Source organism: Electrona antarctica (genome assembly GCF_951216825.1).
Source record: "Electrona antarctica genome assembly, contig: scaffold_677, whole genome shotgun sequence".
NCBI lineage: Eukaryota > Metazoa > Chordata > Actinopteri > Myctophiformes > Myctophidae > Electrona > Electrona antarctica.
Window position 1 is genome coordinate 740 of NW_027638057.1, and position 27,957 is coordinate 28,696.

Consider the following 27,957-nt stretch of genomic DNA (forward strand, 5'->3'; position numbering starts at 1 on the left):
ATGTGTCACTGTCAGCTGGAAGGTTAGATTTAGAGATGTGTCACTGTCAACTGGAAGGTTAGAGATGTGTCACTGTCAACTGGAAGGTTAGAGATGTGTCACTGTCAACTGGAAGGTTAGAGATGTGTCACTGTCAACTGGAAGGTTAGAGATGTGTCACTGTCAACTGGAAGGTTAGAGATGTGTCACTGTCAACTGGAAGGTTAGATTTAGAGATGTGTCACTGTCAACTGGAAGGTTAGAGATGTGTCACTGTCAACTGGAAGGTTAGAGATGTGTCACTGTCAACTGGAAGGTTAGAGATGTGTCACTGTCAACTGGAAGGTTAGAGATGTGTCACTGTCAACTGGAAGGTTAGAGATGTGTCACTGTCAACTGGAAGGTTAGAGATGTGTCACTGTCAACTGGAAGGTTAGATTTAGAGATGTGTCACTGTCAACTGGAAGGTTAGAGATGTGTCACTGTCAACTGGAAGGTTAGAGATGTGTCACTGTCAACTGGAAGGTTAGAGATGTGTCACTGTCAACTGGAAGGTTAGAGATGTGTCACTGTCAACTGGAAGGTTAGAGATGTGTCACTGTCAACTGGAAGGTTAGAGATGTGTCACTGTCAACTGGAAGGTTAGATTTAGAGATGTGTCACTGTCAACTGGAAGGTTAGAGATGTGTCACTGTCAACTGGAAGGTTAGATTTGACAACATCAACAATCGCAGAAAACTCACGAAGAGAAAGACAAACAAGTCCTTTTTTGTCAAATAATATTTATTTTAAATAACAGAATAATCAATTTTTTGACATTTGTGAAATGGATTAATAATCTAAGAATGTATTGTGTCCGTGTTGTCCAGGTAAGAATAATCTAAGAATGTGTTGTGTCCGTGTTGTCCAGGTAAGTGCATCGTGTCGTCCTTCAAGGACTACCTGTCCTGCCGTCCCACGGAGGTCCCCGAGGAGGACGTGCTGCTGTGTGAGAGTCGCTACATCGAGCAGGAGAAGATCATGAAGAAGTTCAAAGGCCTGAAGCGCTTCTCGCTGTCCTCCAAGGTGGTGGACGACGAGACCTACTACTTCAGGTCAGGGCTGGTCATTTCCTCCAACCATGACCTACTACTTCAGGTCAGGGCTGGTCATTTCCTCCAACCATGGAGACCTACTACTTCAGGTCAGGGCTGGTCATTTCCTCCAACCATGGAGACCTACTACTTCAGGTCAGGGCTGGTCATTTCCTCCAACCATGACCTACTACTTCAGGTCAGGGCTGGTCATTTCCTCCAACCATGGAGACCTACTACTTCAGGTCAGGGCTGGTCATTTCCTCCAACCATGGAGACCTACTACTTCAGGTCAGGGCTGGTCATTTCCTCCAACCATGGAGACCTACTACTTCAGGTCAGGGCTGGTCATTTCCTCCAACCATGACCTACTACTTCAGGTCAGGGCTGGTCATTTCCTCCAACCATGGAGACCTACTACTTCAGGTCAGGGCTGGTCATTTCCTCCAACCATGGAGACCTACTACTTCAGGTCAGGGCTGGTCATTTCCTCCAACCATGGAGACCTACTACTTCAGGTCAGGGCTGGTCATTTCCTCCAACCATGACCTACTACTTCAGGTCAGGGCTGGTCATTTCCTCCAACCATGGAGACCTACTACTTCAGGTCAGGGCTGGTCATTTCCTCCAACCATGGAGACCTACTACTTCAGGTCAGGGCTGGTCATTTCCTCCAACCATGGAGACCTACTACTTCAGGTCAGGGCTGGTCATTTCCTCCAACCATGGAGACCTACTACTTCAGGTCAGGGCTGGTCATTTCCTCCAACCATGGAGACCTACTACTTCAGGTCAGGGCTGGTCATTTCCTCCAACCATGGAGACCTACTACTTCAGGTCAGGGCTGGTCATTTCCTCCAACCATGGAGACCTACTACTTCAGGTCAGGGCTGGTCATTTCCTCCAACCATGGAGACCTACTACTTCAGGTCAGGGCTGGTCATTTCCTCCAACCATGGAGACCTACTACTTCAGGTCAGGGCTGGTCATTTCCTCCAACCATGGAGACCTACTACTTCAGGTCAGGGCTGGTCATTTCCTCCAACCATGGAGACCTACTACTTCAGGTCAGGGCTGGTCATTTCCTCCAACCATGGAGACCTACTACTTCAGGTCAGGGCTGGTCATTTCCTCCAACCATGGAGACCTACTACTTCAGGTCAGGGCTGGTCATTTCCTCCAACCATGGAGACCTACTACTTCAGGTCAGGGCTGGTCATTTCCTCCAACCATGGAGACCTACTACTTCAGGTCAGGGCTGGTCATTTCCTCCAACCATGGAGACCTACTACTTCAGGTCAGGGCTGGTCATTTCCTCCAACCATGACCAATGGTAAATAAACTACTGAATAAAATCTAAGCTAAAATTGTTAGGGAGGGTCTTGTGGAGAAGAGATCCAGTAGAACTAAATGTCAGGGAGGGACTAGTGGAGAAGAGATCCAGTAGAACTAAATGTCAGGGAGGGACTAGTGGAGAAGAGATCCAGTAGAACTAAATGTTAGGGAGGGACTAGTGGAGAAGAGATCCAGTAGAACTAAATGTCAGGGAGGGACTAGTGGAGAAGAGATCCAGTAGAACTAAATGTCAGGGAGGGACTAGTGGAGAAGAGATACAGTAGAACTAAATGTCAGGGAGGGACTAGTGGAGAAGAGATCCAGTAGAATGTCAGGGAGGGACTAGTGGAGAAGAGATCCAGTAGAACTAAATGTCAGGGAGGGACTAGTGGAGAAGAGATCCAGTAGAACTAAATGTCAGGGAGGGACTAGTGGAGAAGAGATCCAGTAGAACTAAATGTCAGGGAGGGACTAGTGGAGAAGAGATCCAGTAGAACTAAATGTTAGGGAGGGACTAGTGGAGAAGAGATCCAGTAGAACTAAATGTCAGGGAGGGACTTGTGGAGAAGAGATCCAGTAGAACTAAATGTCAGGGAGGGACTAGTGGAGAAGAGATCCAGTATAACTAAATGTCAGGGAGGGACTAGTGGAGAAGAGATCCAGTAGAACTAAATGTCAGGGAGGGACTAGTGGAGAAGAGATCCAGTAGAACTAAATGTCAGGGAGGGACTTGTGGAGAAGAGATCCAGTAGAACTACATGTTAGGGAGGGACTAGTGGAGAAGAGATCCAGTAGAACTAAATGTCAGGGAGGGACTAGTGGAGAAGAGATCCAGTAGAACTAAATGTCAGGGAGGGACTAGTGGAGAAGAGATCCAGTAGAACTAAATGTCAGGGAGGGACTAGTGGAGAAGAGATCCAATAGAACTAAATGTTAGGGAGGGACTAGTGGAGAAGAGATCCAGTAGAACTAAATGTCAGGGAGGGACTAGTGGAGAAGAGATCCAGTAGAACTAAATGTCAGGGAGGGACTAGTGGAGAAGAGATCCAGTAGAACTAAATGTTAGGGAGGGACTAGTGGAGAAGAGATCCAGTAGAACTAAATGTCAGGGAGGGACTAGTGGAGAAGAGATCCAGTAGAACTAAATGTTAGGGAGGGACTAGTGGAGAAGAGATCCAGTAGAACTAAATGTCAGGGAGGGACTAGTGGAGAAGAGATCCAGTAGAACTAAATGTCAGGGAGGGACTAGTGGAGAAGAGATCCAGTAGAACTAAATGTCAGGGAGGTACTAGTGGAGAAGAGATCCAGTAGAACTAAATGTTAGGGAGGGACTAGTGGAGAAGAGATCCAGTAGAACTAAATGTCAGGGAGGGACTAGTGGAGAAGAGATCCAGTAGAACTAAATGTTAGGGAGGGACTAGTGGAGAAGAGATCCAGTAGAACTAAATGTCAGGGAGGGACTAGTGGAGAAGAGATCCAGTAGAACTAGATGTTAGGGAGGGACTAGTGGAGAAGAGATCCAGTAGAACTAAATGTCAGGGAGGGACTAGTGGAGAAGAGATCCAGTATAACTAAATGTCAGGGAGGGACTAGTGGAGAGGAGATCCAGTAGAACTAAATGTCAGGGATGGACTAGTGGAGAAGAGATCCAGTAGAACTAAATGTCAGGGATGGACTAGTGGAGAAGAGATCCAGTAGAACTAAATGTCAGGGAGGTACTAGTGGAGAAGAGATCCAGTAGAACTAAATGTCAGGGAGGGACTAGTGGAGAAGAGATCCAGTAGAACTAAATGTCAGGGAGGGACTAGTGGAGAAGAGATCCAGTAGAACTAAATGTCAGGGAGGGACTAGTGGAGAAGAGATCCAGTAGAACTAAATGTCAGGGAGGGACTAGTGGAGAAGAGATCCAGTAGAACTAAATGTCAGGGAGGGACTAGTGGAGAAGAGATCCAGTAGAACTAAATGTCAGGGAGGGACTAGTGGAGAAGAGATCCAGTAGAACTAAATGTCAGGGAGGGACTAGTGGAGAAGAGATCCAGTAGAACTAAATGTCAGGGAGGGACTAGTGGAGAAGAGATCCAGTAGAACTAAATAAGACAAGTTGTTTGCAGATCTACAAGCTCAAAACGCAACGTGTTGTGAGCTTGTAGATCAGCATGCGACCAAGTGTAAAATCTGGCATTACGACGCCATAAAGGCCGCCAAATTGCATGTTTTGCCACAAAATCAACCGTAGATTCATTCAACAAAGTTGTATTCAAAAGACTGACTGAAGCTACATCAAAATGTGCTGTCAATGGGAGCACAGAGACGCAGTCGGTAGTGCTGTCTCCTCACGGCTAGAAGGTCCTGGGTTCGATTCCCGCTGGAGTCGCTGGGGGGGCGTGTTGGTGAAAGGGCCTTTCTGTGTGGAGTTTGCATGTTCTCCCCGTGTCCCCTAGGGTAGGTACCCTCACATGTTCTCCCCGTGTCCCCTAGGGTAGGTACCCTCACAAAAACATGCAGTAATCCTGGTCTCTATACTGCCTCCCCCTGGCCACCCGGGGCACCTGATGCAGGGGAAAGGAACTGGTTGGAATAACGTGTTCCTTCCACGCACTACGTCCAACCGGGGAAACTCCCCCCCTGTCAGGTGACAACAAGCGGCTTGGACTCCTCACGCATTGAAGGAAGCATGAGGTCAGTCCGTTGCTCTCCCCAGGTTGGCAGAGGGAGTGTAGCGCCCAGGATTTCATTTGATAATTCACACTGGGTTACAAAAATAGTGGAATAAAAACGTAGGGAAAATTATAAATAAAAAGTGCTGTCAACTCCAAACCAACATGGCTGTAATATTATTTGCGTCTCCTCTCCAGGAAGCTGATGGTTCCTCAGAAGCAGCAGTCTCCTCTGCTGGACAAGAAGATCGAGGAGCTGGAGGCCAAGCTGGCCGACATGGAGGGGAACGAGGAGGAGATGGAGGACCCGGACGACGAGGACGAGGCCCCGCAGACCCCCTCCATGCCCCCCATGATGCTGCAGACCCCCGTGGCCAGTGAGATGGACCTGGTCCCCTACACGCCCACCCAGGTAACCCCCCAGACCCCCTCCCCTATACGCCCACCCAGGTAACCCCCCAGACCCCCTCCCCTACACGCCCACCCAGGTAACCCCCCAGACCCCCTCCCCTACACGCCCACCCAGGTAACCCCCCAGACCCCCTCCCCTACACGCCCACCCAGGTAACCCCCCAGACCCCCTCCCCTACACGCCCACCCAGGTAACCCCCCAGACCCCCTCCCCTACACGCCCACCCAGGTAACCCCCCAGACCCCCTCCCCTACACGCCCACCCAGGTAACCCCCCAGACCCCCTCCCCTCCCCTACACGCCCACCCAGGTAACCCCCCAGACCCCCTCCCCTACACGCCCACCCAGGTAACCCCCCAGACCCCCTCCCCTCCCCTACACGCCCACCCAGGTAACCCCCCCAGACCCCCTCCCCTACACGCCCACCCAGGTAACCCCCCAGACCCCCTCCCCTACACGCCCACCCAGGTAACCCCCCAGACCCCCTACCCTACACGCCCACCCAGGTAACCCCCCAGACCCCCTCCCCTCCCCTACACGCCCACCCAGGTAACCCCCCCAGACCCCCTCCCCTACACGCCCACCCAGGTAACCCCCCAGACCCCCTCCCCTACACGCCCACCCAGGTAACCCCCCAGACCCCCTCCCCTACACGCCCACCCAGGTAACCCCCCAGACCCCCTCCCCTACACGCCCACCCATGTAACCCCCCCAGACCCCCTCCCCTACACGCCCACCCAGGTAACCCCCCCAGACCCCCTCCCCTACACGCCCACCCAGGTAACCCCCCAGACCCCCTCCCCTACACGCCCACCCAGGTAACCCCCCAGACCCCCTCCCCTACACGCCCACCCAGGTAACCCCCCAGACCCCCTCCCCTACACGCCCACCCAGGTAACCCCCCAGACCCCCTCCCCTCCCCTACACGCCCACCCAGGTAACCCCCCAGACCCCCTCCCCTCCCCTACACGCCCACCCAGGTAACCCCCCAGACCCCCTCCCCTCCCCTACACGCCCACCCAGGTAACCCCCCAGACCCCCTCCCCCACACGCCCACCCAGGTAACCCCCCAGACCCCCTCCCCCACACGCCCACCCAGGTAACCCCCCAGACCCCCTCCCCCACACGCCCACCCAGGTAACCCCCCAGACCCCCTCCCCTCCCCTACACGCCCACCCAGGTAACCCCCCAGACCCCCTCCCCTACACGCCCACCCAGGTAACCCCCCCAGACCCCCTCCCCTACACGCCCACCCAGGTAACCCCCCAGACCCCCTCCCCCACACGCCCACCCAGGTAACCCCCCAGACCCCCTCCCCCACACGCCCACCCAGGTAACCCCCCAGACCCCCTCCCCCACACGCCCACCCAGGTAACCCCCCAGACCCCCTCCCCTCCCCTACACGCCCACCCAGGTAACCCCCCAGACCCCCTCCCCTACACGCCCACCCAGGTAACCCCCCCAGACCCCCTCCCCTACACGCCCACCCAGGTAACCCCCCAGACCCCCTCCCCTACACGCCCACCCAGGTAACCCCCCAGACCCCCTCCCCTACACGCCCACCCAGGTAACCCCCCAGACCCCCTCCCCTACACGCCCACCCAGGTAACCCCCCAGACCCCCTCCCCTACACGCCCACCCAGGTAACCCCCCAGACCCCCTCCCCCACACGCCCACCCAGGTAACCCCCCAGACCCCCTCCCCCACACGCCCACCCAGGTAACCCCCCAGACCCCCTCCCCTCCCCTACACGCCCACCCAGGTAACCCCCCAGACCCCCTCCCCTACACGCCCACCCAGGTAACCCCCCCAGACCCCCTCCCCTACACGCCCACCCAGGTAACCCCCCAGACCCCCTCCCCTACACGCCCACCCAGGTAACCCCCCAGACCCCCTCCCCTACACGCCCACCCAGGTAACCCCCCAGACCCCCTCCCCTACACGCCCACCCAGGTAACCCCCCAGACCCCCTCCCCTACACGCCCACCCAGGTAACCCCCCAGACCCCCTCCCCTACACGCCCACCCAGGTAACCCCCCCAGACCCCCTCCCCTACACGCCCACCCAGGTAACCCCCCCAGACCCCCTCCCCTACACGCCCACCCAGGTAACCCCCCAGACCCCCTCCCCTACACGCCCACCCAGGTAACCCCCCAGACCCCCTCCCCTACACGCCCACCCAGGTAACCCCCCAGACCCCCTCCCCTACACGCCCACCCAGGTAACCCCCCAGACCCCCTCCCCTACACGCCCACCCAGGTAACCCCCCAGACCCCCTCCCCCACACGCCCACCCAGGTAACCCCCCCAGACCCCCTCCCCCACACGCCCACCCAGGTAACCCCCCAGACCCCCTCCCCTACACGCCCACCCAGGTAACCCCCCAGACCCCCTCCCCTACACGCCCACCCAGGTAACCCCCCAGACCCCCTCCCCTACACGCCCACCCAGGTAACCCCCCAGACCCCCTCCCCTACACGCCCACCCAGGTAACCCCCCAGACCCCCTCCCCCACACGCCCACCCAGGTAACCCCCCCAGACCCCCTCCCCCACACGCCCACCCAGGTAACCCCCCAGACCCCCTCCCCTACACGCCCACCCAGGTAACCCCCCAGACCCCCTCCCCTACACGCCCACCCAGGTAACCCCCCAGACCCCCTCCCCTACACGCCCACCCAGGTAACCCCCCAGACCCCCTCCCCTACACGCCCACCCAGGTTGGCACCAGGGTTTCTGACAGATAAAGAAGGGGAAAACCTGACGCTTCAGCTATCGTGTGATAATCCGATTGATTTTATAAAACATTTAAGCATATTATGGCAACTTGAGGCAAGTCAGTGGTAGCAACCAAGACTCACACCGTTCACTGTTCTCTCTACTGTACTGCCAGCGTTCACTGTTCTCTCTACTGTACTGCCAGCGTTCACTGTTCTCTCTACTGTACTGTACTGCCAGCGTGCAGTGTGTTCTCTCTACTGTACTGCCAGCGTGCAGTGTGGGACTGAGGGCTGCTGCTCTGAGTCTGAAAATGCCCCCGCCCCCCCCGCCTCCAGTCCTCCTCCTGTCACAAGTGAATCGCCCATAAATATATATGAATGAATGAATGTTTATTTCGAACTCTCTTAAATTATAAACACATTCTGTCCTTAAATACATTTTGAATGTTCCTAGGAAGTAAATGATTCTTTGCAGTTTGCTTTGTACATTATTTGAGCAGTTTTGAACTTGACCAGATCCATAAACTTAAGACACTTGGAATTCAAAAATCACATTACACAATCACATTACACAAATAACAGAATTGCTATTTTTACTAAAATAACACTCTTAACCCTCTTATGGCCAGCCTAATTAAACAGTGGATTGTGCCTTCTGCCTGCACTATTCATATGTTTAATTTGTCATTTTAATGCCAATAGAAACATCTGTGATATACACACTACATCTCATTCTCACACGGCAATCCTATAGTATTATACCCAGTCCTGATGGTGGCGGGTAGCGTCACCATTGTGCCGATTTTGACCAAATAGAGCGAATCTGGCGATGTCACTTCCGGTTTAAGGAACCACAACATCCAGATGATGTTTGTCTGATTGTAATTGTTGTTTAACCCACACCCCCCCCCCCCCCCCCTCCCCCCCGCAGCAGTCCACTCCCAAGATAAAAGGCCTGTCCAAGAAGGAAGGGGCCAAGAGGAAGATCAACATGAGCGGCTACATCCTGTTCAGCAGCGAGATGCGCGCCGTCATCAAGGCCCGACACCCAGACTTCTCCTTCGGGGAGCTGAGCCGCCTGGTGGGCACCGAGTGGAGAGGGCTGGAGGCCACCAAGAAGGCCCAATATGAGGGTAGGTGGGCCGCCTGGTGGGCACCGAGTGGAGGGGGCTGGAGGCCACCAAGAAGGCCCAATATGAAGGTAGGTGGGTGGGCACCGAGTGGAGAGGGCTGGAGGCCACTAAGAAGGCCCAATATGAGGGTAGGTGGGCCGCCTGGTGGGCACCGAGTGGAGGGGGCTGGAGGCCACCAAGAAGGCCCAATATGAAGGTAGGTGGGTGGGCACCGAGTGGAGAGGGCTGGAGGCCACTAAGAAGGCCCAATATGAGGGTAGGTGGGTAGGTGGGCACCGAGTGGAGGGGGCTGGAGGCCACTAAGAAGGCCCAATATGAGGGTAGGTGGGTGGGTGGGCACCGAGTGGAGGGGGCTGGAGGCCACCAAGAAGGCCCAATATGAGGGTAGGTGGGTGGGTGGGCACCGAGTGGAGGGGGCTGGAGGCCACCAAGAAGGCCCAATATGAGGGTAGGTGGGTGGGTGGGCACCGAGTGGAGGGGGCTGGAGGCCACCAAGAAGGCCCAATATGAGGGTAGGTGGGTGGGTGGGCACCGAGTGGAGGGGGCTGGAGGCCACCAAGAAGGCCCAATATGAGGGTAGGTGGGTGGGTGGGCACCGAGTGGAGGGGGCTGGAGGCCACTAAGAAGGCCCAATATGAGGGTAGGTGGGTGGGTGGGCACCGAGTGGAGGGGGCTGGAGGCCACTAAGAAGGCCCAATATGAGGGTAGGTGGGTGGGTGGGCACCGAGTGGAGGGGGCTGGAGGCCACTAAGAAGGCCCAATATGAGGGTAGGTGGGTGGGTGGGCACCGAGTGGAGAGGGCTGGAGGCCACTAAGAAGGCCCAATATGAAGGTAGGTGGGTGGGCACCGAGTGGAGAGGGCTGGAGGCCACCAAGAAGGCCCAATATGAAGGTAGGTGGGTGGGCACCGAGTGGAGAGGGCTGGAGGCCACTAAGAAGGCCCAATATGAGGGTAGGTGGGTAGGTGGGCACCGAGTGGAGGGGGCTGGAGGCCACTAAGAAGGCCCAATATGAGGGTAGGTGGGTGGGTGGGCACCGAGTGGAGGGGGCTGGAGGCCACCAAGAAGGCCCAATATGAGGGTAGGTGGGTGGGTGGGCACCGAGTGGAGGGGGCTGGAGGCCACCAAGAAGGCCCAATATGAGGGTAGGTGGGTGGGTGGGCACCGAGTGGAGGGGGCTGGAGGCCACCAAGAAGGCCCAATATGAGGGTAGGTGGGTGGGTGGGCACCGAGTGGAGGGGGGCTGGAGGCCACCAAGAAGGCCCAATATGAGGGTAGGTGGGTGGGTGGGCACCGAGTGGAGGGGGCTGGAGGCCACTAAGAAGGCCCAATATGAGGGTAGGTGGGTGGGTGGGCACCGAGTGGAGGGGGCTGGAGGCCACTAAGAAGGCCCAATATGAGGGTAGGTGGGTGGGTGGGCACCGAGTGGAGGGGGCTGGAGGCCACTAAGAAGGCCCAATATGAGGGTAGGTGGGTGGGTGGGCACCGAGTGGAGGGGGCTGGAGGCCACTAAGAAGGCCCAATATGAGGGTAGGTGGGTGGGTGGGCACCGAGTGGAGAGGGCTGGAGGCCACTAAGAAGGCCCAATATGAGGGTAGGTGGGTGGGCACCGAGTGGAGGGGGCTGGAGGCCACTAAGAAGGCCCAATATGAGGGTAGGTGGGTGGGTGGGCACCGAGTGGAGGGGGCTGGAGGCCACCAAGAAGGCTGAATATGAAGGTAGGTAGGTGGGTGGGTGGGGGAGTGGAGAGGGCTGGAGGCCACTAAGAAGGCCGAATATGAAGGTAGGTAGGTGGGTGGGTGGGGGAGTGGAGAGGGCTGGAGGCCACTAAGAAGGCCGAATATGAAGGTAGGTGGGTGGGGGAGTGGAGAGGGCTGGAGGCCACTAAGAAGGCCGAATATGAAGGTAGGTGGGTGGGGGAGTGGAGAGGGCTGGAGGCCACTAAGAAGGCCGAATATGAAGGTAGGTGGGTGGGGGAGTGGAGAGGGCTGGAGGCCACTAAGAAGGCCGAATATGAAGGTAGGTAGGTGGGTGGGTGGGGGAGTGGAGAGGGCTGGAGGCCACTAAGAAGGCCGAATATGAAGGTAGGTGGGTGGGTGGGGGAGTGGAGAGGGCTGGAGGCCACTAAGAAGGCTGAATATGAAGGTAGGTAGGTAGGTGGGTGGGTGGGGGAGTGGAGAGGGCTGGAGGCCACTAAGAAGGCCGAATATGAAGGTTGGTAGGTGGGTGGGTGGGTGGGGGAGTGGAGAGGGCTGGAGGCCACTAAGAAGGCCGAATATGAAGGTAGGTGGGTGGGTGGGGGAGTGGAGAGGGCTGGAGGCCACTAAGAAGGCCGAATATGAAGGTAGGTAGGTGGGTGGGTGGGGGAGTGGAGAGGGCTGGAGGCCACTAAGAAGGCCGAATATGAAGGTAGGTGGGTGGGTGGGGGAGTGGAGAGGGCTGGAGGCCACTAAGAAGGCCGAATATGAAGGTAGGTGGGTGGGGTAGTGGAGAGGGCTGGAGGCCACTAAGAAGGCTGAATATGAAGGTAGGTGGGTGGGGGAGTGGAGAGGGCTGGAGGCCACCAAGAAGGCCGAATATGAGGGTAGGTGGTTGGGGGAGTGGAGAGTGCTGGAGGCCACTAAGAAGGCCGAATATGAGGGTAGGTGGGTGGGGGAGTGGAGAGGGCTGGAGGCCACTAAGAAGGCAGAATATGAGGGTAGGTGGGTGGGTGGAGAGGGCTGGAGGCCACTAAGAAGGCCGAATATGAGGGTAGGTGGGTGGGTGGAGAGGGCTGGAGGCCACTAAGAAGGCCGAATATGAAGGTAGGTAGGTGGGTGGGGGAGTGGAGGGTCTCAGAGGTAGAGTGACCGAATGGTAACCGCAAGGTTCCCAGTTTGAACCCTGTAGGCTCCCCCAGAGTTAGTGTCGAAGTGTCCTTGAGCAAGACTCTGAAGTCTGAACCCCTAATTGCTCCTGATGTGCTGGTTGGTTTCCTCCGCCATCGGCGTGTGAATGTGTGTGTGAATGGGTGAATGTAATGCGCCTTGGATAAAGGCGCTATATAAATGCACCATTTACCGAGAAGGCTGAATATGAAGGTTACAAAGCTTGTTGTATCATGAAAACGTAGGCCATAATTTTGTAAATGTAACCTTGTGTGTGTGTGTGTGTGTGTGTGTGTGTGTGTGTGTGTGTGTGTGTGTGTGTGTGTGTGTGTGTGTGTGTGTGTGTGTGTGTGTGTGTGTGTGTGTGTGTGTGTGTGTGTGTGTGTGTGTGTGTGTGTGTGTGTGTGTGTGTGTGTGTGTGTGTGTGTGTGTGTCTCAGAGAGGGCAGCCAAGATCGTGGAGCATCAGGAGCGTGAGAGAGCAGCTCAGCAGCTGCTGCAGCAACAGCAACAGCAGCAGGCGTCCCCAAGAGGTACTGTTACCCCCCCCCCCCCCCCCCAAGAGGTACCGTTACCCCCCTCCACCCCCCCCCCCCCCAAGAGGTACTGTTACCCACCTCCACCCCCCCCCCCAAGAGGTACCGTTACCCCCCTCCACCCCCCCCCCAAGAGGTACTGTTACCCCCCTCCACCCCCCCACCCCCCAAGAGGTACCGTTACCCCCCTCCACCCCCCCCCCCCCCAAGAGGTACTGTTACCCACCCCCCCCCCCCCCCCCCCCCAAGAGGTACTGTTACCCCCCCCCCCCCCCCCCCCTTAAAACACCAAGAGGGGTTCCCGTCCCAGAATGGGTTGAGGATTGCAGCTTCAAAATGCCTTTTTCTTTCCCCCCCCCCCCCCCCCCCCCCCCCCCCCCCCCACGTTCTGAGACATTGCATCATCTGCATGACATCATCTGCATGACTGGAATGTGGTGTTTTTATTTCAGTGTTATTCTCTGTTCATATTATAACCTTCATGGCTGTTATTCTCTGTTCATATTATAACCTTCATGGCTGTTATTCTCTGTTCATATTATAACCTTCATGGATGTTATTCTCTGTTCATATTATAACCTTCATGGCTGTTATTCTCTGTCCATATTATAACCTTCATGGCTGTTATTCTCTGTCCATATTATAACCTTCATGGATGTTATTCTCTGTTCATATTATAACCTTCATGGCTGTTATTCTCTGTTCATATTATAACCTTCATGGCTGTTATTCTCTGTTCATATTATAACCTTCATGGCTGTTATTCTCTGTTCATATTATAACCTTCATGGATGTTATTCTCTGTTCATATTATAACCTTCATGGATGTTATTCTCTGTTCATATTATAACCTTCATGGCTGTTATTCTCTGTCCATATTATAACCTTCATGGCTGTTATTCTCTGTTCATATTATAACCTTCATGGATGTTATTCTCTGTTCATATTATAACCTTCATGGATGTTATTCTCTGTCCATATTATAACCTTCATGGCTGTTATTCTCTGTTCATATTATAACCTTCATGGCTGTTATTCTCTGTTCATATTATAACCTTCATGGCTGTTATTCTCTGTTCATATTATAACCTTCATGGCTGTTATTCTCTGTCCATATTATAACCTTCATGGATGTTATTCTCTGTTCATATTATAACCTTCATGGCTGTTATTCTCTGTCCATATTATAACCTTCATGGCTGTTATTCTCTGTCCATATTATAACCTTCATGGATGTTATTCTCTGTCCATATTATAACCTTCATGGATGTTATTCTCTGTTCATATTATAACCTTCATGGATGTTATTCTCTGTCCATATTATAACCTTCATGGCTGTTATTCTCTGTTCATATTATAACCTTCATGGCTGTTATTCTCTGTTCATATTATAACCTTCATGGCTGTTATTCTCTGTCCATATTATAACCTTCATGGCTGTTATTCTCTGTTCATATTATAACCTTCATGGATGTTATTCTCTGTTCATATTATAACCTTCATGGCTGTTATTCTCTGTTCATATTATAACCTTCATGGCTGTTATTCTCTGTTCATATTATAACCTTCATGGCTGTTATTCTCTGTCCATATTATAACCTTCATGGATGTTATTCTCTGTCCATATTATAACCTTCATGGCTGTTATTCTCTGTCCATATTATAACCTTCATGGCTGTTATTCTCTGTCCATATTATAACCTTCATGGATGTTATTCTCTGTCCATATTATAACCTTCATGGCTGTTATTCTCTGTTCATATTATAACCTTCATGGCTGTTATTCTCTGTTCATATTATAACCTTCATGGATGTTATTCTCTGTCCATATTATAACCTTCATGGCTGTTATTCTCTGTTCATATTATAACCTTCATGGCTGTTATTCTCTGTTCATATTATAACCTTCATGGCTGTTATTCTCTGTCCATATTATAACCTTCATGGATGTTATTCTCTGTCCATATTATAACCTTCATGGCTGTTATTCTCTGTCCATATTATAACCTTCATGGCTGTTATTCTCTGTCCATATTATAACCTTCATGGATGTTATTCTCTGTCCATATTATAACCTTCATGGCTGTTATTCTCTGTTCATATTATAACCTTCATGGCTGTTATTCTCTGTTCATATTATAACCTTCATGGATGTTATTCTCTGTCCATATTATAACCTTCATGGCTGTTATTCTCTGTTCATATTATAACCTTCATGGCTGTTATTCTCTGTTCATATTATAACCTTCATGGCTGTTATTCTCTGTCCATATTATAACCTTCATGGATGTTATTCTCTGTCCATATTATAACCTTCATGGCTGTTATTCTCTGTCCATATTATAACCTTCATGGCTGTTATTCTCTGTCCATATTATAACCTTCATGGATGTTATTCTCTGTCCATATTATAACCTTCATGGCTGTTATTCTCTGTTCATATTATAACCTTCATGGCTGTTATTCTCTGTCCATATTATAACCTTCATGGATGTTATTCTCTGTCCATATTATAACCTTCATGGATGTTATTCTCTGTCCATATTATAACCTTCATGGCTGTTATTCTCTGTTCATATTATAACCTTCATGGCTGTTATTCTCTGTTCATATTATAACCTTCATGGCTGTTATTCTCTGTTCATATTATAACCTTCATGGCTGTTATTCTCTGTTCATATTATAACCTTCATGGCTGTTATTCTCTGTTCATATTATAACCTTCATGGATGTTATTCTCTGTTCATATTATAACCTTCATGGATGTTATTCTCTGTTCATATTATAACCTTCATGGCTGTTATTCTCTGTCCATATTATAACCTTCATGGCTGTTATTCTCTGTTCATATTATAACCTTCATGGATGTTATTCTCTGTCCATATTATAACCTTCATGGATGTTATTCTCTGTTCATATTATAACCTTCATGGCTGTTATTCTCTGTTCATATTATAACCTTCATGGCTGTTATTCTCTGTTCATATTATAACCTTCATGGATGTTATTCTCTGTTCATATTATAACCTTCATGGATGTTATTCTCTGTCCATATTATAACCTTCATGGCTGTTATTCTCTGTCCATATTATAACCTTCATGGATGTTATTCTCTGTCCATATTATAACCTTCATGGATGTTATTCTCTGTTCATATTATAACCTTCATGGATGTTATTCTCTGTTCATATTATAACCTTCATGGCTGTTATTCTCTGTCCATATTATAACCTTCATGGATGTTATTCTCTGTTCATATTATAACCTTCATGGCTGTTATTCTCTGTCCATATTATAACCTTCATGGATGTTATTCTCTGTCCATATTATAACCTTCATGGATGTTATTCTCTGTTCATATTATAACCTTCATGGCTGTTATTCTCTGTTCATATTATAACCTTCATGGATGTTATTCTCTGTTCATATTATAACCTTCATGGATGTTATTCTCTGTTCATATTATAACCTTCATGGATGTTATTCTCTGTTCATATTATAACCTTCATGGATGTTATTCTCTGTTCATATTATAACCTTCATGGATGTTATTCTCTGTTCATATTATAACCTTCATGGCTGTTATTCTCTGTCCATATTATAACCTTCATGGCTGTTATTCTGTTCATATTATAACCTTCATGGATGTTATTCTCTGTTCATATTATAACCTTCATGGCTGTTATTCTCTGTTCATATTATAACCTTCATGGCTGTTATTCTCTGTTCATATTATAACCTTCATGGCTGTTATTCTCTGTTCATATTATAACCTTCATGGCTGTTATTCTCTGTCCATATTATAACCTTCATGGCTGTTATTCTCTGTTCATATTATAACCTTCATGGCTGTTATTCTCTGTCCATATTATAACCTTCATGGATGTTATTCTCTGTTCATATTATAACCTTCATGGATGTTATTCTCTGTCCATATTATAACCTTCATGGCTGTTATTCTCTGTTCATATTATAACCTTCATGGATGTTATTCTCTGTTCATATTATAACCTTCATGGATGTTATTCTCTGTTCATATTATAACCTTCATGGATGTTATTCTCTGTTCATATTATAACCTTCATGGCTGTTATTCTCTGTTCATATTATAACCTTCATGGATGTTATTCTCTGTTCATATTATAACCTTCATGGCTGTTATTCTCTGTTCATATTATAACCTTCATGGATGTTATTCTCTGTTCATATTATAACCTTCATGGATGTTATTCTCTGTCCATATTATAACCTTCATGGCTGTTATTCTCTGTTCATATTATAACCTTCATGGATGTTATTCTCTGTTCATATTATAACCTTCATGGATGTTATTCTCTGTTCATATTATAACCTTCATGGCTGTTATTCTCTGTCCATATTATAACCTTCATGGCTGTTATTCTGTTCATATTATAACCTTCATGGATGTTATTCTCTGTTCATATTATAACCTTCATGGCTGTTATTCTCTGTTCATATTATAACCTTCATGGCTGTTATTCTCTGTTCATATTATAACCTTCATGGCTGTTATTCTCTGTTCATATTATAACCTTCATGGCTGTTATTCTCTGTCCATATTATAACCTTCATGGCTGTTATTCTCTGTTCATATTATAACCTTCATGGCTGTTATTCTCTGTCCATATTATAACCTTCATGGATGTTATTCTCTGTTCATATTATAACCTTCATGGATGTTATTCTCTGTCCATATTATAACCTTCATGGCTGTTATTCTCTGTTCATATTATAACCTTCATGGATGTTATTCTCTGTTCATATTATAACCTTCATGGATGTTATTCTCTGTTCATATTATAACCTTCATGGATGTTATTCTCTGTTCATATTATAACCTTCATGGCTGTTATTCTCTGTTCATATTATAACCTTCATGGATGTTATTCTCTGTTCATATTATAACCTTCATGGCTGTTATTCTCTGTTCATATTATAACCTTCATGGATGTTATTCTCTGTTCATATTATAACCTTCATGGATGTTATTCTCTGTCCATATTATAACCTTCATGGCTGTTATTCTCTGTTCATATTATAACCTTCATGGATGTTATTCTCTGTTCATATTATAACCTTCATGGATGTTATTCTCTGTTCATATTATAACCTTCATGGATGTTATTCTCTGTCCATATTATAACCTTCATGGCTGTTATTCTCTGTTCATATTATAACCTTCATGGATGTTATTCTCTGTTCATATTATAACCTTCATGGCTGTTATTCTCTGTCCATATTATAACCTTCATGGATGTTATTCTCTGTCCATATTATAACCTTCATGGCTGTTATTCTCTGTTCATATTATAACCTTCATGGATGTTATTCTCTGTTCATATTATAACCTTCATGGATGTTATTCTCTGTTCATATTATAACCTTCATGGATGTTATTCTCTGTCCATATTATAACCTTCATGGATGTTATTCTCTGTCCATATTATAACCTTCATGGATGTTATTCTCTGTCCATATTATAACCTTCATGGCTGTTATTCTCTGTTCATATTATAACCTTCATGGATGTTATTCTCTGTTCATATTATAACCTTCATGGCTGTTATTCTCTGTTCATATTATAACCTTCATGGATGTTATTCTCTGTTCATATTATAACCTTCATGGATGTTATTCTCTGTCCATATTATAACCTTCATGGATGTTATTCTCTGTCCATATTATAACCTTCATGGCTGTTATTCTCTGTTCATATTATAACCTTCATGGATGTTATTCTCTGTTCATATTATAACCTTCATGGCTGTTATTCTCTGTTCATATTATAACCTTCATGGATGTTATTCTCTGTTCATATTATAACCTTCATGGATGTTATTCTCTGTTCATATTATAACCTTCATGGATGTTATTCTCTGTCCATATTATAACCTTCATGGATGTTATTCTCTGTTCATATTATAACCTTCATGGCTGTTATTCTCTGTTCATATTATAACCTTCATGGCTGTTATTCTCTGTTCATATTATAACCTTCATGGATGTTATTCTCTGTCCATATTATAACCTTCATGGCTGTTATTCTCTGTCCATATTATAACCTTCATGGATGTTATTCTCTGTCCATATTATAACCTTCATGGCTGTTATTCTCTGTTCATATTATAACCTTCATGGCTGTTATTCTCTGTTCATATTATAACCTTCATGGCTGTTATTCTCTGTCCATATTATAACCTTCATGGCTGTTATTCTCTGTTCATATTATAACCTTCATGGCTGTTATTCTCTGTCCATATTATAACCTTCATGGCTGTTATTCTCTGTTCATATTATAACCTTCATGGCTGTTATTCTCTGTTCATATTATAACCTTCATGGCTGTTATTCTCTGTCCATATTATAACCTTCATGGCTGTTATTCTCTGTCCATATTATAACCTTCATGGATGTTATTCTCTGTTCATATTATAACCTTCATGGCTGTTATTCTCTGTTCATATTATAACCTTCATGGCTGTTATTCTCTGTTCATATTATAACCTTCATGGCTGTTATTCTCTGTTCATATTATAACCTTCATGGCTGTTATTCTCTGTTCATATTATAACCTTCATGGATGTTATTCTCTGTCCATATTATAACCTTCATGGATGTTATTCTCTGTTCATATTATAACCTTCATGGCTGTTATTCTCTGTTCATATTATAACCTTCATGGATGTTATTCTCTGTCCATATTATAACCTTCATGGCTGTTATTCTCTGTTCATATTATAACCTTCATGGCTGTTATTCTCTGTTCATATTATAACCTTCATGGCTGTTATTCTCTGTCCATATTATAACCTTCATGGCTGTTATTCTCTGTTCATATTATGACCTTCATGGCTGTTTTAACTACTAACTAACGTCCTCCTCATGCCACGTCAGTGTACAGTTGGGTGCCACCGATATTGTCCCTTATCATTTGACCCATTTAGGCCTGGCCTCAAAATTTTTAAAAATCCTTCTAAATCCTCCAGTTTTCTGAAATAAATATTTTCAAGATTTTTCAAAAATAACAGACCTACAAGCTCGTAGTGCGCCACTCGTTGGCGCGCTATGAGCTTGTAGATCTGCTATTTTTCAATAGCTAAATTATAACATAATGTTTAAAACACCAAAAGGGGTTCCCGCCCAAAATGGGTTAACTGTCCTTTTGCGCAGATCACGCAAACCTCAGCAAAAATAAAAGGACAATATCGATGGCCTCCAACTGTATGCATCGTTAGCAGTTTGAGGTGCTGTAAGAGGTTTGGTTTTTGTTAAAATAAGTGTTGAAAAGCTCTATATTCAGATAGTAATCGTTCCTGTATGGACTAGAGAGTTTGTTGGAGTAACAGGTCCCATTTGACCCAAAAGTAATTGCAATAGTATTTATTGCAATTAGTATAAGGTTTTCTTTTTTAGTGTCATCCAAATAAAATATTAAAAATGGATTATTATATACATTTTGGATCGTGGTAAATTCAGGGTTTGAACGTTGGGGTAACGTTGAAAACCTATATAAGGCAAAAAATAAAAAAATAATAATTATGCTTTAAAGGAGAATTCCATGCTAGAAGGCTTTCTTGCCATTATTTGTAGTTGTTACGTCCCCACCAAAGAGGTCCAGGTGTGATTTGTAGTTGTTACGTCCCCACCAAAGAGGTCCAGGTGTGATTTGTAGTTGTTACGTCCCCACCAAAGAGGTCCAGGTGTTATTTGTAGTGGTTACGTCCCCACCAAAGAGGTCCAGGTGTTATTTGTAGTTGTTACGTCCCCACCAAAGAGGTCCAGGTGTTATTTGTAGTTGTTACGTCCCCACCAAATAGGTCCAGGTGTTATTTGTAGTTGCTACGTCCCCACCAAAGAGGTCCAGGTGTTATTTGTAGATGTTACGTCGCCACCAAAGAGGTCCAGGTGTTATTTGTAGTTGTTACGTCCCCACCAAAGAGGTCCAGGTGTTATTTGTAGTTGTTACGTCCCCACCAAAGAGGTCCAGGTGTTATTTGTAGTTGTTACGTCCCCACCAAAGAGGTCCAGGTGTTATTTGTAGTTGCTACGTCCCCACCAAAGAGGTCCAGGTGTTATTTGTAGTTGTTACGTCCCACCAAAGAGGTCCAGGTGTTATTTGTAGTTGTTACGTCCCACCAAAGAGGTCCAGGTGTTATTTGTAGTTGTTACGTCCCCACCAAAGAGGTCCAGGTGTTATTTGTAGTTGTTACGTCCCCACCAAAGAGGTCCAGGTGTTATTTGTAGTTACGTCCCCACCAAAGAGGTCCAGGTGTTATTTGTAGTTGTTACGTCCCACCAAAGAGGTCCATGTGTTATTTGTAGTTGTTACGTCCCCACCAAAGAGGTCCAGGTGTTATTTGTAGTCGTTACGTCCCCACCAAAGAGGTCCAGGTGTTATTTGTAGTTGTTACGTCCCCACCAAAGAGGTCCAGGTGTTATTTGTAGTTGCTACGTCCCCACCAAAGAGGTCCAGGTGTTATTTGTAGTTGTTACGTCCCCACCAAAGAGGTCCAGGTGTTATTTGTAGTTGCTACGTCCCCACCAAAGAGGTCCAGGTGTTATTTGTAGTTACGTCCCCACCAAAGAGGTCCAGGTGTTATTTGTAGTTGCTACGTCCCCACCAAAGAGGTCCAGGTGTTATTTGTAGTTACGTCCCCACCAAAGAGGTCCAGGTGTTATTTGTAGTTGTTACGTCCCACCAAAGAGGTCCATGTGTTATTTGTAGTTGTTACGTCCCCACCAAAGAGGTCCAGGTGTTATTTGTAGTCGTTACGTCCCCACCAAAGAGGTCCAGGTGTTATTTGTAGTTGTTACGTCCCCACCAAAGAGGTCCAGGTGTTATTTGTAGTTGCTACGTCCCCACCAAAGAGGTCCAGGTGTTATTTGTAGTTACGTCCCCACCAAAGAGGTCCATGTGTTATTTGTAGTTGTTACGTCCCACCAAAGAGGTCCATGTGTTATTTGTAGTTACGTCCCCACCAAAGAGGTCCAGGTGTTATTTGTAGTCGTTACGTCCCCACCAAAGAGGTCCAGGTGTTATTTGTAGTTGTTACGTCCCCACCAAAGAGGTCCATGTGTTATTTGTAGTTGTTACGTCCCCACCAAAGAGGTCCAGGTGTTATTTGTAGTTGTTACGTCCCCACCAAAGAGGTCCAGGTGTTATTTGTAGTTGTTACGTCCCCACCAAAGAGGTCCAGGTGTTATTTGTAGTTGTTACGTCCCCACCAAAGAGGTCCAGGTGTTATTTGTAGTTGTTACGTCCCCACCAAAAAGGTCCAGGTGTTATTTGTAGTTGTTACGTCCCCACCAAAGAGGTCCAGGTGTTATTTGTAGTTGTTACGTCCCCACCAAAGAGGTCCAGGTGTTATTTGTAGTTGTTACGTCCCCACCAAAGAGGTCCAGGTGTTATTTGTAGTCGTTACGTCCCCACCAAAGAGGTTCAGGTGTTATCTGTAGTTGTTACGACCCCACCAAAGAGGTCCAGGTGTTATTTGTAGTTGTTACGTCCCCACCAAAGAGGTCCAGGTGTTATTTGTAGTTGCTACGTCCCCACCAAAGAGGTCCAGGTGTTATTTGTAGTTGTCTTTATGGGCTAAAGAGCTGGAAACCCCCCTGGTACTGAACCCCCCTGGTACTGAACAAACTCTATGATTACCATCTCAAATAGAGCTTTTTAACACTTTGGTTTTAACCAAACCAACATCCCTTAAAGCTGCTATAAGCAATATGTCAAAATTCTAATGACTTTTTTTTTCCAGACAGCCAGTAATGGGTAAAACGCTCCCCAAAAAATGTTAGTCTCTGTGACACATCTAGGGGCCGCAATCTGCATTCAAAGATGTTCCTAGAAGCTTTGTCTTTGGTCTAGGAAAATATTTGAATGCCGATTGCGGCCCGTAGATGTGTCACAGAGACTACATTGTTTTTGGTAGCGTTCTACTCATTGCTGGATGTCTCGATACCAAAAAATAAAAAGGTCATTAAAATGTTGACATTATTGCTTATAGCAGCTTCAAAGAACCTTTCTACCATGGCATGTAATCTCCTAGTCACTACTTGCATGTCACTTAATGCATGGATATGTTGTTGTCCTTCTCCTTGCCCCCCCCCCCCCCCCCTCTCTCTCTCCACCCCCCCCCCCCCCCACCACCACCACCACAAGGCATGATGGGTGCTTATCCTTACATGCCCATGCAGGGGGGCCCCCCCCATCACGAGGGCCTGTTGTGCCTGGCCCCCCCAATGCCACCCTACGGCTCTGGCCCTCACCACCACCACCTGCAGCCCGGCATGCCTGGGTACCCTCACCCTGGCATGCCCCACCCGGGTAAGGCCACTTGACCTGCTCCCTTTGGGGGCTTGCAGAGAGTGTTAAGAGGGGCAGGGGCTGGGGCACTTTTGGGGAGAAAATAGCAGATCTACAAGCTCACAACGCGTCGCAGCGCGACGCCCTGTGAGCTTGTAGATCTGCGTTTTCCGCCCGGGGCGCAACCCAGCACTCTAAAGCTAGTGGAGATGCAGGTGTGTAACGATATGGGTTTCTAAACCAATTTGTTCAATGCAAAATGATGTGTTTATAAGTTCAGGAGACTTGGGGAAATAAACGCAATTCTCCTGAATGCTGCCTTCCTTCCGGCATGGCATGGAAAGGAGAGGAGGGCATTTGCATTTCTTTTACCATGTAGTAAATGCTACATTCGTGGTCTGGAGAGGGCAGTTGTTTTACAGACGGGCACACTGCCAGACTTGGACTACCGGCCAAGGTGCCTGGACCGCTGAGCCACGGCCCAGCCCGACGCTGCGGTTTCTAACTGAAATGAATGAATTGTTTTGTGTGTTTAGTCTAGTTTTAGTCGACTACATATCATAAGATTTTAGTCGACTGAATCTACAGTCTACAGATTTTAGTCGACTAAAATGTATGATGGGGCCTGGGCCATGGCTCAGTGGTCCAGGCACCTTGGCTGGTAATCCAGTCTGGCAGTGTGGCCGCGGGTTCGACTCCCGATCCCGACGGCCTTTACTGCATGTCTTCCCCCTCAATCTCTCTCCCCATTTCATGTCAGCCTACTGTCTGTCCCTCCATAAAAAATATAAAATAAAGGCGAAAGCCACAAAAAAAAAACATTAAAAAAAAAAAAATGTATGATGGGTCCTGGTATAAGAAATAATTGTTCCTGTTTGATTGACAGGTATGATGGGTCCTGGTATAAAAAATAATTGTTCCTGTTTGATTGACAGGTATGATGGGTCCTGGTATAAAAAAATTATTGTTCCTGTTTGATTGACAGGTATGATGGGTCCTGGTATAAAAAATGAATTGGTCCTGTTTGATTGACAGGTATGATGGGTCCTGGTATAAAAAATGAATTGTTCCTTTTTGATTGACAGGTATGATGGGTCCTGGTATGAATGGCATGGCAGGAAGTCCCGTCCCTGGAAACCACTACATGCAACAGGTAATGTACTCTGGATCACATGACACAGGGTTTTATTATTTTTATTTTTTAACCCATTTAGGCCTGATGTAAAAAAAAAAAAAAAAAAAGTCTTCCAATGGCCCCTACACACTGGAGTTTTAATCCATTTTGGACTGATGTCGATAAAAAAAAGTCTTCAAAAATCCTAATAGTTTTCTGAAAAACCTACATTTCTGTCAGTGGTGGTCAAACTCTTTCACTTCAAGGACCCCCAGATTTATTGGACCACGGACCTCATCTCAAAATGTAGTTCCAGGGACCCCCAGATTTATGTCTATTGGACCTCATCTCAAAATGTAGTTCCAGGGACCCCCAGATTTATCTCTATTGGACCTCATCTCAAAATGTAGTTCCAGGGACCCCCAGATTTATCTCTATTGGACCTCATCTCAAAATGTAGTTCCAGGGACCCCCAGATTTATCTCTATTGGACCTCATCTCAAAATGTAGTTCCAGGGACCCCCAGATTTATGTCTATTGGACCTCATCTCAAAATGTAGTTCCAGGGACCCCCAGATTTATGTCTATTGGACCTCATCTCAAAATGTAGTTCCAGGGACCCCCAGATTTATGTCTATTGGACCTCATCTCAAAATGTAGTTCCAGGGACCCCCAGATTTATCTCTATTGGACCTCATCTCAAAATGTAGTTCCAGGGACCCCCCCCCCCAGCAGGAAAGATTTGAGTTAAAAATGTTCGTTCTGAAAGAATATATTCAAAGGTTTGCACCACATTTTCACGACTTTTCAAAAATAGCAGACCTACAAGCTCATAGCGCGCCACTCGGTGGCGCGCTATGAGCTTGTAGATCTGCTATTTTTCAATAGCTAAAGTATAACATAATGCTTAGTTAAAACACCAAAAGGGGTTCCCGTCCGTATGTGTCCATACGGGACACTGGACGCATCTCTCTCTGCGTGCACGCCACACACAGGAATAGCCAGGCTACACAGGGCGTATTGTTTGTGATAGTAGGATAGCCTATGTGCGCTATAGCGAGACAGGACGTCAAATGATGATAAGAGCGCCCCTCGCTTCATACAGGTGTGATTTATTTTTTTGTCTTCCAGCCTGGGATGTTCAGCCCCGGGCAGCATGCCCCTCCCCCTTACCCCGGCCAGGGCCAGCCCACCTCGCCCATGTTCGTGGCCCCCCCGCCCAAGACGCAGCGCGTGCTGCACTCGGAGGCCTACCTCAAGTACATCGAAGGGCTGAACGCCGAGTCTGGCACCGTCAGCAAGTGGGACCAAACGCTCAAAGGTACCGTTACCGTCCGTCTGCTCGTATTCCATTGGATGGATTGTTCACTCATTATGTCTGTTTAGAGGAGTATTAACCGCTTCCGTACTTAGGACGTCACCACACGTCCTAGGGGTCCCAATCGACGCGTCCATAGGACCTCTGAGGACGTCCTAGTGCATCCTCAATGATACGGGGCGAGATAAGAATATTCTGAATTTTTTCCTTTTTTTTATTTGTCAGTTCGCCTTTCGGCTACCGTATGCTACACTCTGGGCTCATGTTAGCTTACCGTTGACTTAGAAAGAATGACTCGTCTCTCCTAATCCAGGGCGCTCTCCGTGGTGTTGAACGGATCGATATACTGGCGCTTCATTTCTGCTCCTCATCCGTCTCTCCCGCAAAATATGAACGCTTTTTGGATCATATATCGTACAAACTAAAACGATCGCAATGTAAGTTAGCTATGTAAAGTAAACTTTTTTTTTAGTGGATTGTTTCCGGGTCATGGGTTTCGGCCATGTCTTTCCGGCACCCCAGAGCTGCTATTTTGAAGGACTTCCGGCACTGATTGTGTTGTTAAATTAAATGAAGATACCTCGGCTGTCTCTCCTGCTATACTTTACCTTTTGGACCAGGACAAAGTCACCTTCTAACTGCAAACCAACAGTCTTTGGTTGGAAGTTGAGCTAAATTAAAGCCTACATTGTAAACAACACCTGTGCTGTGAACAAAACACATTTTGACCTGAGATCAGATTCTAAAAATGTTCTTCTTCATCCTGACAGTTTTCTGAAAAAGCTATGTTTCTGTGTTTCTGTGTCAGACCTACAAGCTGCTATTTTAGCAGACCCAATAGCTTTAGCTATTTTTCAATAGCTAAAGCGTAACATAATGCTAACACCTAAAGGGGTTCCCGCCCCCAAAATGGGTTTTAATGAACTAAAAATGAAATCGGGAATCCTTAGAAATTCTGCTATCAGCCCTGGTTATAATTTCAAACTTCAATGTATGAATTTCTCCTGACTTTATGGCCGGGCCATGAATACAGTAATACATTTTAGGAAGGGAAGCTCTGAAGGTCCATATATGGGACGTGTGGTTTAATGTGGTACAGTGGCCTGGATGGGACAGGATGGTAACCAGTTCGATCCCTGAGCGTCGAAGTGTCCTTGAGCAAATATTCTGAACCCCTAATTGCTCCTGTAGTGGCAGGTTGGTGCCTTGCATGGTTTCCTCCGCCATCAGGTGTGTGTGTGTGAAATGCATCTAAAAGCACCGTTTACCATCCAGTGCGTTCTCTCTCTCTCTCTCTCTGGTCGCTGCAGCTCAGAGGCGAGACTCGTACCTGAGCAAGGAGCAGGAGAGCCGTCTCCCCGGACACTGGCTGAAGAGTAAAGGAGCTCACAGCACCATGGCCGACGCGCTGTGGCGCCTCCGAGACCTGATGCTCCGAGACTCTCTGAACATCCGACAGTCCTACCACCAACTGTAGACTGGTGGTGGGGGGGGGGGGGACCCCCAGGGGTCCTTGAGGGAGTTCACTGGGAGTCCCCACTCCCCAGCTATCAAGTGTGGAACCAAATGGACCCTTATGGGTCTGTAACTCTGAGAGTGTACAAATTTGTACACTCTCAGAGTTAAATTAACGTTGATTTTACAATATAATTTGGGGGTCCCAGAGATAGAAATGCCATTTAAATGGGGGGGTCCGTATAGACTAATGCATGTCAAACTGGGGGGTCCTTGAAATTAAACGGGTTGAGAATCACTGCTAGAGCCGTACCAAAAAAATCTTCTCTTATGGGGGTCCCTGGCATTATCTCTTCAAATGGGGGTCCGCTCCGCGGGGCTGATTTGTGTCAAGAAATGGAACAGTTTGGTAACCATGCACTGCTGTAGATCTGATGCTCAGAGACTGCCTGAGCATCTGGACAGTCTTACCACTTGTAGATCAGTTGATTCTCAGCCACGGATTCACGGATCCCCATTTTTTATTGACTTTCTTGGGACTTCAGTCTACACTGTAATAGATTACAGTAGACTTCAGTCTACACTGTAATAGATTACAGTAGACTTCAGTCTACACTGTAATAGATTACAGTAGACTTCAGTCTACACTGTAATAGATTACAGTAGACTTCAGTCTACACTGTAATAGATTACAGTAGACTTCAGTCTACACTGTAATAGATTACAGTAGACTGCAGTCTACACTGTAATAGATTACAGTAGACTACAGTCTACACTGTAATAGATTACAGTAGACTTCAGTCTACACTGTAATAGATTACTTCAGTCTACACTGTAATAGATTACAGTAGACTTCAGTCTACACTGTAATAGATTACTGCAGTCTACACTGTAATAGATTACAGTAGACTTCAGTCTACACTGTAATAGATTACAGTAGACTTCAGTCTACACTGTAATAGATTACAGTAGACTGCAGTCTACACTGTAATAGATTACAGTAGACTGCAGTCTACACTGTAATAGATTACAGTAGA

At 47.4% G+C, this 27,957-nt stretch overlaps 1 protein-coding gene across 1 annotated transcript; it reads left to right on the plus strand.

Moving 5' to 3' along the window:
* LOC306918425 (protein polybromo-1-like) lies at window positions 1–27,754 on the plus strand (the record flags this gene model as incomplete). The annotated part of the gene is made up of 9 exons (XM_079531330.1): window positions 1–22; window positions 890–1,073; window positions 5,243–5,456; window positions 9,104–9,305; window positions 12,611–12,703; window positions 22,890–23,054; window positions 24,119–24,186; window positions 25,279–25,468; window positions 26,776–27,754. The coding sequence occupies 9 exons, from the start codon at window positions 1–3 to the stop codon at window positions 26,940–26,942; spliced, it is 1,305 nt and encodes a 434-aa protein (XP_079387456.1). The 3' UTR covers window positions 26,943–27,754.
* Between the last annotated feature and the right edge of the window lie 203 nt (window positions 27,755–27,957).